This window comes from Aethalodelphis obliquidens, unplaced genomic scaffold, assembly GCF_003676395.1.
Source record: "Aethalodelphis obliquidens isolate GAN/ISIS:26980383/991018 unplaced genomic scaffold, ASM367639v1 scaffold12, whole genome shotgun sequence".
Lineage (NCBI taxonomy): Eukaryota > Metazoa > Chordata > Mammalia > Artiodactyla > Delphinidae > Aethalodelphis > Aethalodelphis obliquidens.
The window spans coordinates 14,075,924-14,092,041 of record NW_020837956.1 but is presented as its reverse complement, the minus strand read 5'-3'; the positions used below and the strand labels follow the sequence as shown (position 1 = coordinate 14,092,041).

Sequence of the window (16,118 nt, the reverse complement as noted above, 5' to 3'; positions counted from 1 at the left end):
CTGAATAAAAAATGTTAGTTCAGGCAGAACTCTTTTTGGGGGCATTTGCTGATGCTTTTGTGGATTTTAGTGTCAACACAGATATCAGAAATTATGGCCAAAACCTGTTCACTGGATGAGGAATGAGTTTGTGTGTGAGACTTCAGCTGAGCAAAGCTAACAGATATAGCTTTTAAAATCCCAGTTCATTTTGTAAGCATGCAGGCAGCTATTGGTATTGAACACATTTTATGGAGCAGCTCATCATCTGGATACCAGATGTTCTGGCGGATGTGCTTTTTATTTTTTTTTAAGATTGACCCCTTTTATGGAAAAATATCTTTTCGCCAAAGTCTGAGGATAACTTATTTTCAAATTCTCTGGAAAACTTGTCTTAGATGCAGTGATTTCTCTCTAGTCAAACTATTAATGTTCCATATCATATAATTTTATATAATCTCATTGAGAATAACTTATTTGTTATAATCAACCCATATTTACCGATAGCCTACTGTGTACAAAGCTCAGTGCTAAGAATTGTGGAGAATAACAAAATAAATGAGATATGAGTGATAATTTCAAAAAGGTTATAAAGTTTTAAAAATTATTTTTATATGAAAAGACAACCTGTAAATGTGTAATAGAAAAGGTAAGGTACTGTGTATACATGCTCTTTAGGCCAAAGTCCACCTCCTGACAGAGAGCAAGGAGTGAATATCTGGGAAACTGTTTATTTATTTGGCTTTTGCAGGGCTGACTGTAGAAGCACTGTCCTCCCTCTGGCTTAGTTTTCCTCTTCCTGGAAGCTTCCTGCCCCAGTTGTTCCAAGGCCCTTGCCTACGTGTCATGTCACATTAGTTAGGGCAGGTCACACAAGACTTGGCTAGGCTAGAAAGTCGTGTGTGGAGGGGAATCTCCCATTCTTTTCCAGTCATTATAAGTTATTTGTTTATCACCTCAAGGTCCATCCCCACTGGATGTTCATTGTGGAACAAACTGCCGGATGTGTTGATGGTTAGTTTGTTGTGTGACTTAAAAATAATTTTTTAAGGCAACTTACAAAAATCTGTATAATATTTCAAAATGAAATAAATGGAACATAGTGAGGAAAATAAAGCAAAGAGAAAATAAAGATAGGAGAGGGCAAATGGAACAGCAATGAACTCACCTGTAGCTTTTCACACCACAAACTCTAGATTCTTTTTATTTTTTTAATAAATTTATTTATTTTATTTATTTTTGACTGCATTGGGTCTTTTTTGCTGTGTGCGGGCTTTCTCTAGTTGTGGCGAGCAGGGGCTACTCTTCACTGCGGTGCGCGGGCTTCTCATGACGGTGGCTTCTCTTGTTGTGGAGCACCAGCTCTAGGTGCGTGGGCTTCAGTAGTTGTGGCACGCAGGCTCAGTAGTTGTGGCTCACGGGCTCAGCTGTTCCGCAGCATGTGGGATCTTCCCGGACCAGGGCTTGAACCTGTGTCCCCTGCATTGGCAGGCAGATTCTTAGCCACTGTGCCACCAGGGTAGCCCTAGATTCTTTAAGAAGACACCTCCAGTCCCTGAAGTGGTGTTTCTTTTCCATCTGCTGTTTTTCCCTGTCAGTCACCATGTTGCTCACAAAGCCCAAGATGACCAGGAGAGATGGGAAAATAGATTCTTCCTTATTTTCACCAGCGTTTGCAGTGGGTCTGGACCTGCCTTGAATGCAAAGGGAAAACTGCTTGATATGTCATTATGGTTCAGAGTTGCTTATTGATTATTAGAGCGGGCAGAACCTCAAATATCCCCCAACCATCCCCTTGTAACGGGACTCTCTGTGAATTATCCTTAACAGGTGAGCATTAGTATTTTTTGTTAGTGTTTGTTACATTATGAAATATTTGCTGACTGGGGGCACATACTAAGTGCTTCGGACAAAAAGAGCTGCCATGTGCAGTTCTCACCCTCAAAGAGCTTAGAGTAGAAGTTATGACCTGTACGACCCACCTAGTATATCTAATTTCTCAAACCTGTCTTGTTATCCTCCTAGAAATATTAAAAGTGGGCTTTAATATATACTGAACTGGAGCTCCCTCTCCTGATGTGCAGAGATGTCCATGATACACTGTTAAGTGAGAGGGGCAAGGAGCAGAGCAAATATAGAGTAGGATTCTATTCTTATAAGAATATGCATCCCTCGGCCAAATATACGTGTTTGAGTGCTAGTACATGTTTGTATAAATAGGAGAAAGGTGTGGAAAGATATACAGCAGACTCTTAACATTGGTAATATTAACAGTTGGTTGAGTTGGATTGGCAGGGGGAGGTTAAGGGAGAGGGAGATGATTAGCTTTTCCTTTAAACATCCTTGCTTCATATAATAAGCATGGATTGCATTTTTAGCTTGAAAGGCATTACATAAAATTTAACTGTCTAGAGCTGAAATTTTGTTTTTTGTTTTGATCAGCACATCATGCAGAGAATTCAGAGACTTCAAGCTGACTGGGTCTTGGAAGTGGATACCTTCTTGAGTCAGACACCCTATGGGTACCGGTCTTTCTCAAATATTATCAGCACCCTCAATCCCACTGCTAAACGACACTTGGTCCTCTCCTGTCACTATGACTCCAAGTATTTTCCTCATTGGGACAACAGAGTGTTTGTGGGAGCCACTGATTCAGCTGTGCCGTGTGCGATGATACTGGAACTTGCCCGGGCCGTAGACAAGCAACTCCATTCGTTGAAGGTATCTGTTTCCCTCTTGTAGATTCCTCAGATAAAACATGTTAGCAGTAATTCAGAGTGAATTCTAGAATCCTTGGGTGAGTGAGAAAGCCATTTAGAAGTGTAGACTTTCTGTACATTTTGTACTAATTTGTTGTAAAATGAAATGAAGTTGAAATAATATTAATTGGAAGATTATATTATTTAAAATGTTGGGCTTCCCTGGTGGCGCAGTGGTTGAGAGTTCGCCTGCCGATGCAGGGAATACGGGTTCGTGCCCCAGTCCGGGAGGATCCCACGTGCCGCGGAGCGGCTGGGCCCCTGAGCCATGGCCGCTGAGCCTGCGCGTCCGGAGCCTGTGCTCCGCAACGGGAGAGGCCGCAACAGTGAGAGGCCCGCGTAATGCAAAAAAAAAAAAAAAAAAAAAAGTAAAATGTCCACCATGGGCAATAAGTACATGACAGTATATTCATTGATTGGCACTTGATTCCTTAGTTATGAATACACATCAAATTAAAAAAAATTTTTCTTTTTTTTTTTGCAAAAAATGAAGAAGGTGGAAGGTTAGTACAGGCATGTGTAGGAGAATTATGTTTATTTCTTCTTGTTTATATAGTCATGGAACATCACAGCCTTCTATACTGAGATGTGGCGGCCTTGAGTCAAGGAGGGAGTTTCTGCTAGTGGTTCTGAAGTAGACAGTGGGTAATTCAGACACATCAAGATGAAAAGCATGAAGCAGAAATGTATTATTGTTATTATCTGTGAATCTTGGCTCAATTTTATGCAGCATAGCAGAGCTTTTGTTACATTCTCAGCTCAGAATACTTCTGGGACTCTCAGATGTTATTTCAGTCTCTGTGTTCTTAAGTGTATATTGAAAAAAAGTGCTAAGCTAGATGAAGACACTTTGTTCAGATATCACTCATAACCAAGTAAACACAACAAAGCAGAAACAAAAAACTTTGTTCGCAGGCAACAAATACCTTTTTTTCCCCTCAAAGCTTTATGAAGGGGCCAGCTTTTGATACAAGGGGGGTAAAGAAGTAAAAGATTTATCTTGTAATGGAAGTAATAGAGATATTTGGTTCTATTTTTGCTTTAGATGCTGAACTTGAAGAAAGCAAGAATTGTTTATAACCTCTCAGTATCCTTTTCACTGTTTTTTCATTTTGTTTTGTTTTCTGAACCTTCTGTAATGTCTTTGTCCCATTCTCTGTCCTGGTTTTAACTAGCATCCTTTCCCAGCAATTGGGTGAGAGAGTTCAGAAGCTGATATAAAAGGTTAATTTTTCGTATTTGCATTTCTAGTGTAAGGACATGAAGTGAGGCGAAGTATGACTTAAAGACACAATCTGTGTGGTGGGCTCACAATCTCTTGGTGAGCTCCTTTACCTTTTTCCATGTAATTCACACCTGCTTTTGGTGAACAGAAATAGAAAGGACTGAATGAGTTGTGGAGTGGGGATCTCCATTAACAAAATACACATACATTCTTTTAATTATCTTTTCTAATAGAGGTAAGCAGTGATGTGGACAATTAAAAATAAAGACTGGTTTTGAATGCAAACTTTGAGAGTATCAGTTTTATTCTTCCAGTTGTACTTTAACTAGATTTGTATTAAGGACATATTTTATGTCCTTCAGCTGTCATGGGTTGGGTAAGGGGTGGAAGAATGTGACCTGGGAGAAGACTGGATAGGAGACTGGATGATGGTTCCAATTCTTTGCAGTCTTCCTCCTCTAGCAATAAGATTGTAATTATACATTCACCTCTTTTGTCTTGTAACTTTGCTGTGCCCTCCCACTTTAGCAGGTGGTACTTCCTCATTTCTTGTCTCTGGAGTTGGTTATTTGACTTGCCTTGGCCAATGGGATGCTAGTAGATGACACAAACAGAGGCTGGAAATGTGCTTGTGCAATTGGACTTGCTCTGTCATGTCTTTGCCATCGTCATGGGGAGAGCGTGCCTTGGCTGGCCTGCCAGTCCCAGGAGGAGGCTAAGAGGCTTGTGGAGCAGAGCCAAGCTAGATGACTGCAGGGTGAAGCAGAGCTTCTCCAGCCTAGACCAGTTGTCCCCAGTTGACCTGCAGACCCCACAGAACTCATGATTGTTGTTTTAGGCCACTGAGTTACACCTTAGTGTTGTGGCATTAGCTGATACAGCCTTGGTTGGGGAAAGACTGCAGGTAACATACTGACCCTGTTAACACTGGTTACTAGGCGTTTGTCATATTGCCAGGAAGAATGACTAGAAGAAAATCTAGCCGTGCAGATTTTCTAGCTCCGAGATACTAGGCTGAGTTATTAGAAGTTGAAGGCCACAGTTATTTTTCTGCCAATCCTAAAAAGAAGTAAAAAGAGCAAGTTGCCTCACAGGACTCAGAGTAATTGTCCAGAACGGTCTATGCCTATCTAAATGAAATGGTGCTAAGAGAAGAGAATGAAAGGAAGTCATTGCACTGAACACTGGAGTCGCCAAGCTGTTGACATTTCTGAGGCACCCGAACCTTCAAGCTTGCAGAATATGAAGACTGCCTCCTTTTGCTTCTGCCCTGGGCATGAACAGAATGTCTCCGGTCCCAAGCAGTCTTATTCTGCCCTGATGTTCTGTTTGATTTGGAATTAGAACTTTGGAACCAGTCAAGGCCCTTTAGACAACTGGAAACTTAGACTGTCTCCACTAATGTATGCACTATACACGTGTTGCCAGTGAGACAATCTGTTTCATTACTGAGTTCTTATTAAACCCTGAATGCATATATAGTATACAGATAGACACATCCTGTGCTTAGTACTGTCAGGAGTTATGAGAGACTCAAAATACAATAAACTGTCCTTTTCTTGGGGCCTAATTAAGGAGTAATATTAAGACAATTGAAATGATTACCATGCAAAGATAACTTACTTTTCACTTGATAAAGACATTTTCCTCCTTCTGATGAAATCACCCTAAAACAATCAAGAAAAATTCCATCTTTGAAGAATCCAGTGAACATCTGGAAACCACCATATGAAGACAGAAGGTGAATGGAGAAAAGGCAGACGACATATCAGAGTAGAGAGACGTCACATTCCCCAGAGGGGAAAAAGGAAGCCAGTGGTCCCCTGAAAAATCCTGACTGCCTCAGGGATGGGAGGGGACAGTAAGGAAGGCAGAAGTGAGGCAGAGGGCAGAGGAGGAGAGTGTTTTAAGTCTGTATAAGGAGTACTTAGGTATATAAGATTTCTACCCCACAGCTGGCAGGTAGGTATTCCACCTGTACCCTTGTAGGAGATGACACGATATTTTTCTGGAGAAATTGAACCAGGGAGGTTCTGGATGTTGGGACATCAGTTATAAAGGAGGGCAGTAATGATGTGCCTCATGGAAATCAATGAGATTAGGGGAAAGACTACACACTGAGCAGTGAGATTCCCTAGCCTTCCCTCACTTCCAGCACGAGAAAGACAGCGGCTAGCTCACACCCATCAGACAGGAACCTGGAGGATCCTTCTCTGGAGAATGTGAACCACCTCATAGAAAAGACCCACAGACAGTGACATTTGGGGATCCTCAGTGAAAACACTCACTGGGCATCAGATTGCCCTGCAGTGGAGCCAACCAATCTGTGTCTCTAATCAGTGTTTTAGTATCTTATTGTTTAATGCAAATGAACACAAAGGATGATCAGATATTTGAGGGCCATCTCCAGCATGAAAGAAAGAAAACAAAACAAATAATACAAGTTGAAAAATGAACTCAGAAGAAATAGTGTACAGGAGCAGAAAATAACTTAAAGAACACTATTTTAATATCCTTAGAGAGATAAGAGGAGAAGTGTTATCCATAACAGATTAAGGAAACATCAGATTCAGTTCCTCCAGCGGGAGCACATTCCCCAGTACTGCACAGGGGCGGAGAGAGCAAATGGTGGTGTATTTTTCTTCATCCATGTTCAGCTGCCTGAGTGCAGGCACAAAGCAGGCAGAGAGTTGGACTTAATATTATGTTTTTGCCATGTGAGTTTGACCAAGGCAGAGAGAGGCACAGGAGTTGAGTGTGTATGCAGGGAGCAATTAGAATGATTGACTCTGGAATTTAAGCTGAATATATAGTGAAGTGAGGACATCATAAGGGTAAAGGAAAGACTGGGAAAAGGTGAACATTTCAAAAGATTATGGATTCCAATGGGGTTGAAGGATTGTGAGGATAGAGTACCAGAAGGACTAATCTGAAAGGTGAGAGTTGTTGTCAGACAGTGGAAAGTATAAAATCAATCAGAATCCTACTCACCCTTCTAAGTTCCACTCAAATACTGTCTCTTTCATGAAGTCTTCCTTGACACTCCAAGGATTCCACTTCTCAATCTATCCAATTTCCAGAGGAGTTTTGTGTTACATTTGTGACCCTTGGTACATTTTGCCATACCCGTGTATTTGTTTCATCTTTCCCTAACCCAACTCAAGTGTAGGTTCCTCTGAGGAAGAGGCTGTAATTACCATTCTTTGTATCTCTGTTGCATTCCAAGGGCAGATTCTTGAACCTAGACTCAGTACAACATTGCAGACTTACATAAGGTGAGAAGCAAGAAAGATTTGCGTTGTTTCAGGTTGGATTCCCTGGGAGGTGCACTCTGACGTGGAGGTTAGCCTTTCAATCACATAGTAGGGAGTGGCCTTGGCTCACCACCTGTGGCAGGGAGGGGAAAGAAATGGGAGTAGGCAGAGGGAGAAGCCGGGCTGCCATGCAGGTTCAACAACAGCCTCAGTCAACCCCTGGGGAGCTCTGGAGGTAGCATGGCCCTTTAGAGAGCCCCCAGCACCTGCTTAGGCCAGTCATTGGACGTAGGAACCCCCATGGCTGAGCCAGTCCTTAAAGGGACAAACAACTGAAGGCCTTCTGCGGACACCTCTACTGGCAACAGGGACAACGCACCCTTCTGAAAGGGACCTGGGTGTTGTGTCACAGTGTCTGCCACTGCAGTTCCATAGTTCCATAGTTCTCTAAGGAGTCAGAAAAAAGTGTAAGACTTCTCTTTTCAGAGGGAGTGAAGAAGGTGAGATTTCTGTGGCTGAAGACTGTGGGACCCGTGATGATTTTCAGAGAGGAAATGGTGCAAAATAAATTTTGGCATATTTTCACTTGCTTTGGCTTCTTCCTTTTCTTTACGGCACATCTGTCTTTTTGTCCAGTTAACAGGAAAGCGTGCTATTTTTTAGTTCTCATATTTTTGCTCTTTTTCTACTGTTTATTTTTTTAAATCAGAATATTTCAGACTCGAAGCCAGATCTCTCACTCCAGCTAATTTTCTTTGATGGAGAAGAGGCTTTTCTTCACTGGTCTCCTCAAGATTCTCTGTATGGGTCTCGGCACTTAGCTTCCAAGATGGCATCAACTGCACATCCACCTGGAGCGAGGGACACCAACCAATTGCACGGCATGGTGAGTCCAGGTAATTTTCACGGTGCTGCAGCTACAGACTCTGCTTCAAAGGAAGCCTGTGGCAGGGAGGGGAAGCCAATTAAAGACCTAAAAATGCCAAGGCATTCTTGGAGCAGAGTGTTTATAATAGAACATTTTTTTGGCAGGCGTTGGGTTTTTGAGGAATCCCAGAGCTAAAAAAGAATGATTCTAGGTTAGAAGTTATGTTTGACTGAGCTCAATTAAAATGATGTAAAAATTCAGAATAAGGAAACATCAGATTCATTTCAGTCCCACGGGAGCACATTCCCCCAGTAAATATTAGAGGTGGAGAGAGCAAATCCCATCTTTGAGGCCTCTGTCAAGCCAGAGGAGGCTGGGGTCTTGGGAAAAGGAGTAAGAGTGGAACGTAGTATGGGGATGAGAGTGAAGAATTTCCTCGGTGGCTTCAAAGCATTATAGTGACTCCAAGTGTGTACAGGACATTTTGATGTGTCAGTTTTGATGTGGTGTTTTGGCATGGTGGTGGACACATTTCAGTGCTGCCTTAAAACCCTGCTCCTATTACCAAGTAATGGGTGCAACTTATGGCCCCTTACTCATCCCCCATTCTGACCCCACAGCCCATACCTAGTCCCTTACCCCACCTTTGAATTTCCTTCCTATTCTGGCTCTCTTCCCATATTTGACTCACTCAGTATTTGAGTCCTCACTAACCGCAGCATGGAACCCCTGAGACTTCATTCTTCCCTGTGGCTCCATCCATCCCTGGCCCTCACCCTACCTGTGAACTGATAGCCTGTTTCTAACCCTCTCCGTTCATCCCTGTCCTTTGCCCTATCACTGACCTTCACCCTATGAGTCCAAATGGCCACATTCAATGTCCTCTGTGAATCCAGCACATCTCATGTTGGCTTTCTCTCTGTCCCGTTGCCCACTGGCAGCTCATAAGGGGTTAGGAGAACATAACTGGTACCTCATTTAATCACTTTTGCTCAAGTGGCTAAAAAGGGTTCAGAGGAGAAGAGACCTGATTGATCGGCAGGAGGAACAAAGTTATTTGTTTACCAGTCCAAATATATGAATCCATAGTGATAGTTAGACCATTTTTTTCCCCCAGAAACAAACTCTTAGGCGCTTATCCAACCTTATGAATATACTCCTATTTCAAACAAGCCTATTTTTTCCCAGTGAATATATTTAATCATCATTCATGAGTTAGTAGATACTATGTCTTTAGAGTCATATAGACTCTGAAAATATTTATCTATTGCATGTCAGGATCAATGCTAGATATTTACCCATACCTTACCTCACGTATATAAATCAGGAGTTCTTAATCTGGGGTTAGTCTTCAGGGAGTCCTCAAGCCTGCTGATGCTTTATGGCTCAAATAAGTTAAGAAACACTGGTTTATTATAGAGGCTTATAGCCAGAAAGGACCTTTAGTGATCAGCGAGCTTGAGCTTCTTGTTTGATAGAAAAGGAAATGGATATCCAGGGACTAAGCTCATAGAGCTTCTAGTCAAGGAAATTTTCTTATATGCTGCTTTAAGGAATAAATAGTTACTATCCAAATGCTCTCCTTTGGCAGCTGTGTTATTATAGACTGGGGATAAAATGGCTAATTAGAATGGAATAGAAGATCAGACAGGCTTGCATGCCTACCTGAAAATAAAGCAAATGTATTCTTTTTTTTTCTTATGAAATATTTATCCAAATGTCCTCCTTCTAATTTATCCCTAGTGATATCCTTCTGGGGTTACAGACAAAAAGAATCTACAATTTGCCATTTGTCCACATTGCATAAGCAAGATTTAAAAATTTTCCCCAAAGGATTCACTTACAATGTTATTAAACCTTTTGTTCATTTATACAGCTCCGCGTTTTATTCTCAGTTATTAAAGTGCAGTTAGTTTTTTTTTTTTCACCTATTCTGCCTTTTATTAATTTTATTTATTTATTTTTGCTGTGTTGGGTCTTCGTTTCTGTGCGAGGGCTTTCTCTAGTTGTGGCAAGCGGGGGCCACTCTTCATCGCGGTGCGTGGGCCTCTCACTATCGTGGCCTCTCTTGTTGCGGAGCACAGGCTCCAGACGCGCAGGCTCAGTAGTTGTGGCTCACGGGCCTAGTTGCTCCGTGGCGTGTGGGATCCTCCCAGACCAGGGCTCGAACCCGTGTCCCCTGCATTAGCAGGCAGATTCTCAGCCACTGCGCCACCAGGGAAGCCCCGTGCAGTTAGTTTTGACTGATTTTTTGTTTTTCCATTGATGAGTATGAAATGTGTTTTGGCGACAGTAATTATACAATATTTTTTCTCCCTTAGGACTTATTGATCTTACTGGATTTAATTGGAGCTCCAAACCCAACATTTCCCAACTTTTTCCCAAACACTGCCAGATGGTTTCATAGACTTCAAGCAATTGGTAAGCACCACGGTTATTAAAGAGTCAAACCTGGTTTCTTCCCACTGACAAACACTGAGTTTTAAAATTCAGAATTTATGATTTAAGTGTGCGATTTGAGTACACAATATACTTTACTGGCTTTTTTTCTTGCTTTATTGATTAGTTTATTATTCCTATTCATCTCTTTTAGAAGACCCACTTTATTTTCCTGCATGAAACTGAATTTTAAAACGGAAACATAAAATACTACATTTCATATTTGCATATCCTTAGAAATGGCTTGGAAATATTTTCTCAGAGTCCTGTTTGAAGCATATGGAATGCATTTTTAGGGAAAACTCAGCAAAGCATGTTGGATAATGATGAATGTTATGTCCTCATAATGATACCAAAAGATATTCTTTAATGTTTCTTTCTTTTCCATCTCAGTCTTTGTCATCTTCTCTTTTCTGCTTTATGCAGATGTGATTTTCTTTTAAATCTAGTACAATCTCTGCTTACTTTCCAAAGGTGTAAGAGATGGCGATGCAACAGCAAGCCAAAATCCTTCAAGAGTCATTTAAGAGAAGGTTCAGTGTCAAATAAATGAGTGGAAGGGACCAGATAAGGTTAGGCCAGACCAGCCAAGGAAACAAAGATATCTATGGCTCAGGAGAGAGGCTTGGGGCTTGCAGAAGGAAAAGGAGAATAACTTCTTTCTCTTGTACTTCCACTCCATACACCCTTCCCTCTCCACACACATACACACGAACACCCCAAAACAAAACACAACAAAGCACAAAAAATTGGCCTCAGGGAGAGGTGAGCATGCGATAGAATTTTATTATAGAATCCAGGCCAGGAGCCCTGCTTTGAGGCAAGAACATCAGGCTAAGAATTCCTTTCTAGCCACACAGACTTCTTGGAGCAGGATAGGGTGGTACTTTCTTCTCAGCAGTGGGGAAAATGCTGCCATCTCAACTCATGCTTTTGCCACGAGTTCAGAACGTGCTTATATCCAGATCTAGAATATTATGAAAGAAACTTTTACCTGAACCTCAGACGCTTATCTTTGGCAAATTTAAATTTCTAGTTTGAAAGAATTGCTATTATGGTATTATTAATGTAAGCTTCTTGGGGACACTTCCTTACAGCATGTTTTCCTTACTTTGAGTAGCCTCAAGAAATTGGGTTTGGCCTTCTGTCGAGGATTTGATTCCCTTCTCTTATTTCCTCCACTGGAATGAATTTATATCAGTAACTCACATCTTAATACAATTTTAACCCATTGTATAACCCACTGAGTGATACTTACACTTCAAACCATATCTCTAATTGTATAAGGCAAAGTTGTAGCCTAAGGTAAAGGAATTATAATTATCAATAAACAGATGGGAATATTGTTTTGGTCATAGTAGGGGCTTTCTTGATGTTCCTAAAATCACATTATATATGAATGCTTACCACTCGGTCTAATTTTACCCTTTAAATTTAGTAATTAAAATAACCAATCCTGGAAAGTTTCATTCAGTTGTCTTAAACTCTTCTTGTGATCTCTTATCATCTTGTAACATAGGCTCATGTTATATGTAATCCTGTATGTAATACATGGGTTCTATATTGCAAGATGACAGGACTGATGGAATGTAGGCCGATGGTTCTCAAATTTTAGTGTGCATTAGAATCACCCGGAGGGCTTGTTACACCACAGATCGCTGGACCTCACCCCCAGAATTTCTAATTCAGTTGGTCTGAGGTGGGACCAGATAATTTGCATTTCTAACAAGTTCCCAGGTGGTACTGATGCAGCTGATGAGAGACCACTTTGAGAACCACTGATGCAAGTCATAATAGGTATCCCTTTCCCAAAGAGTGGTCACTCAGTCTAGTACTTCATGCCTGTTCTCTCTAAGGATTCCCCTTTCAAGCTCTGCATCTCCTCGTAAGGCATCCTTCATGCAGGATTGAGGATCTGTAAGTATCTACACCTGTGTTTTTTCTCTCCATTTTCCTCTAGCTTTCTCATTCTCCATCTCTCTATTGTTCTGTTGAGTTTCTGATTCTAAGGAGGTTCTCACCTGTAAAGCTAGAATCATGTGTGACTCTTAGAAGGACTCCAAAATGTCCATACCCAAGTTCAGCTCAGAGGGTTTTTTTTTTCTTTTTTACCAACAGGTTTATTAAGATCCATGGTCAGTTACAAGTTTGGTTTGGTTTTTGGTCACTGGCCCCAAATGCCACTATTCTGAGTTTACATCAAAATACAAAGCCCAACATTTACAGTTTGAAAACTTAAAAAAACAGACGCCAACGACAAAGGCTTTTAAAAATCTCGGTTGAAATGTTCTCCCTCCTGCCTCATCTGTAGAATGAAAGGCATGTGAGATGCTGTGAGGATTTCTGACAGTGAACTCGTGTTCATCATGTACTTTGAATATTTAAATGTTACCAAAATATGACTGTGTCTTTGAGTGCTTGATTTGATTGAAGGTACAAATGATGCTTTTGACCATCTTTGGTTGTAAACAAAGCCGGCAGCCTGCCCTCAGGGGACAAGGTGGTGACGGCCCTGATGACCTGCTGAGTGGCCTGGGGGCGTCTTTGCTCCCGTAGGGTCTCTCCTTCTCAAAAGCAGGCGTGTGGCCCAGACTTGGAACTGCTGGGAGAACAGAGTGGCCCTTGCTTTGCCAAACGTGGCAGCAAAATCAGCTTTAAAATCGCGAACCAGAGGAGAACGATTGTCTAATTTTGTTAGGGCTCCCTTTTAGGGCCTGATTCTTCTTTGGAGCCAGAGGCTGGGTTCCTGTCCTGGGGTCTCACCGCCCACCTCCAGGGCAGTGAGGGCAGAGGCCCCGGGCCCTCTGGGGAGGCCTGACTCCTGCAGCTCAGAGGTTTTTGTCATGGGTGTACTACTGCATAATGTCTTAAAACCAAGTGTCAAGATTTCAAACTCCTTATGCATCTGACTGTTGATCAGATAAAAGGATATGTTCATCTGCTGTCTAATTATCATCTGCAGAACATGAACTCCATGAATTAGGTTTGCTCAAGGATCACTCTTGGGAGAGGCAGTATTTCCAGAATTATGGTTATGGAGGTGTGATTCAGGATGACCATATTCCATTTTTAAGAAAAGGTAATGTATGAGTGTATATATGTATGCATGCCTGCACATGTGTGTTTTTTACCTATTATATTTATTGTATTTTATATGCATTTGCAACAGTCTAGAAGTGTGAAGAACCATTAAATTTAATAACTGATTAAGTAAATCATTCACCAATCATCTCATGGCTTCTATTTTTTTTTTATGAAAGTCATTCCAAATCCCTGAGGACACTTATATTTTTTCCTACACATTGAATATTTATCAAATCTCTTATACCTCTGACATCCTGCCTTCCCTTTCATAGAGCTAGATTGTATTCTTATAGTTTGTGTAACTGTGGTGTTTTCCTGCTAATAAAGAAGAAATATTCTTTTTCTTCTTTAAAATTTATTTATGTTTGGCTGCATTGGGTCTTCGTTGATGCGCGCGGGCTTTCTCTAGCTGTGGCGAGCAGGGCCCAATCTTGGTTGCGGTGCGCGGGCTTCTCATAGCGGTGGCTTCTCATTATGGAGCACGGGCTCTAGGCATGCAGGCTCAGTAGTTGAAGTGCACGGGCTTAGTTGCTTTGCGGCACGTGGGATTTTCCTGAACCACGGCTCAAACCCATGATCCCTGCATTGGCAGGCGGATTCTTTACCACTGCACCACTAGAGAAGTTCCGCCTCCCTATTCTTTACGTAGGAGCAAGAGTTATCTTTAAAAAATGTCAATCAAATTATGTTACTTCCCTACTCTAAAGCTCTGGTAGCTTGCCATCAAGTAGAAAAAGACCCAAAGTCTTTATCATGACCTACAAGGGCCTCCATTTTATACCTCTTTTCTCCCTCACCATCACCTCCTACCTCTCTCTCTAATTATTGCTCTGATCCAGCCACATTGCTTGAGGAACACATTGCCATTCCTCAAGCAGGCCAAGCACACTTCTACCTCAGGACCTTTGCACTTGCTAAAACTGCTGCCTGGAATGCTCATCCCCAGATCTTCACACAGCTTGCTTTCTCCTTTGTTACATCTGTTTAAATGTTAGCTTCTCAAAGAGGCCTTCCCTGGTTTTAAATACCTCTTATTGGCCCTACTCTCTGCCTCTCATTCCCTATTCCCTTACCTTGTTTTACTATTGTTTATAAGCCTTCTCACTTTCTAAAATTATTTTTTGTATTTGTTTATTTGTTTCTTTCTCTAGTAGAATGTAAGCTTCATATGAGCAGGGCTTTGCCTTTTCACTGATGAACCCTCAATTCCTAGAATAGGGGCTGGTACATAGTAAGTGCTTTATAATTATTTACTGAATTACTTAACATTTGTTTAACGAATGAATGACTTTGGAGTGTAAGGGTAAGATACAGGGAAGTACACAGAAGATGATGAACGATCAGCTGTGTTTATATTACTATAGTATAGTACAGTATATAGTACAGTCCTACTCAGATTTCCTTGAAGAATGATACTTTCTAGTTTACTCATGGGAAATATGCACTTAATTACAAGTTGTTTCATCTTGTTAGGTGTTCCAGTTTTGCATCTGATACCATCTCCTTTCCCTGAAGTCTGGCACACCATGGATGACAATGAAGAAAATTTGGATAAAACAACCATTGATAATCTAAACAAAATCCTAAAAGTCTTTGTGTTAGAATATCTTCATTTGTAATATTCTGGTTTAGTTTATGATAATTGCATCTAGTATTATATTCAAAAGTCAAAATAATAATCTGACTCCAGATGCTGTGTGGAAACTTCTGTGTGGAAACTTCTATCCTATAGATTCATTCTATAGGTATCTTTGAATATCCTAGATTTATGTCATGTCCAAATTGCTTATTCATTTTCATCTAGTGATAAAGAAAGGGAAATGTAAGAAAAACTGAAGGTAAATATCTTTTAAAAACTTCTTTAGATAAGAAACTATGAAGCTAAATCAGATGTGTATAGTCAGTATCACGTTTTTCTAAATAGTACTTAAATATGATGGTCATGTGCAAAGTGCAGCCTTAGTTTTATGATTTTCTTATCCTTGGGAATCTATTGCATATAATACAAAACAGAGATGCAGTTTGAAGACTCAATTTCTTTGAGAAATCTTTGTACGGTTTATTTCATGGAAGTTAAATCAGAATTAAATGCCATGTTGTGAATGTCTTTTTTAATATATGAATGAAAAATTGTATAACTTAAAGTATAGCTCAATTTTTATAGAGTTTTACAAATTTAACATTTTTATTGTAAAATAATATAGTCAGTACCAAAAATCTAGAAAATGGAGAAAAGAAAAAAAACCTATAATTTCATTATATTAGCAGAGTAACCATTTACTCTAGTTTTCCCTCACATATTTTCAATGCAGTTTTTATGTCATTATAATCAAACTCTACCTACAAGTTTTTGGCCTTTTTTCTGTTAAATTACATAATTACCAGACATTTATTTGCTGTTTTGATCTTGGGTTGAGATGAAGACAGAGACTGTTGAGTGTGTCCTCCAGAGTCAATATGAAGGTAACACACTGGGAGGACAGAAATTAGGATCATTTTTGTGTAGGTAA

General features: G+C 40.7%; 1 protein-coding gene and 1 long non-coding RNA gene across 7 annotated transcripts in view; one reads left to right on the top strand and one right to left on the bottom strand.

Annotated features, from left to right (window-relative positions):
• Positions 1–15,723, top strand: part of QPCT (glutaminyl-peptide cyclotransferase) — a 49,189-nt gene extending 33,466 nt beyond the window's left edge. For 2 of the 6 annotated variants that reach the window (XM_027113368.1, XM_027113363.1), the window contains exons 3-9: positions 2,422–2,700; positions 3,784–3,825; positions 7,215–7,238; positions 7,927–8,103; positions 10,407–10,506; positions 13,487–13,603; positions 15,082–15,715. In XM_027113368.1, the coding sequence (XP_026969169.1) occupies positions 2,422–2,700; positions 3,784–3,825; positions 7,215–7,238; positions 7,927–8,103; positions 10,407–10,506; positions 13,487–13,603; positions 15,082–15,227 (885 nt within the window). In that variant the 3' untranslated portion in view covers positions 15,228–15,715. Of the gene's footprint in view, positions 1–2,421; positions 2,701–3,783; positions 3,826–7,214; positions 7,239–7,926; positions 8,114–10,406; positions 10,507–13,486; positions 13,604–15,081 lie in introns of those variants that run through there. The other 4 variants (XM_027113365.1, XM_027113367.1, XM_027113366.1 and 1 more) reach the window with 4 other exon arrangements.
• On the bottom strand, positions 4,914–7,261 carry LOC113623838 (uncharacterized). Its single transcript, XR_003434092.1, has 3 exons — positions 6,955–7,261; positions 5,587–5,630; positions 4,914–5,022 (listed from the first exon to the last, which is right to left on the bottom strand). It is a non-coding gene; the product is annotated as an uncharacterized LOC113623838 (long non-coding RNA).
• Positions 15,724–16,118: the final 395 nt, after the last annotated feature.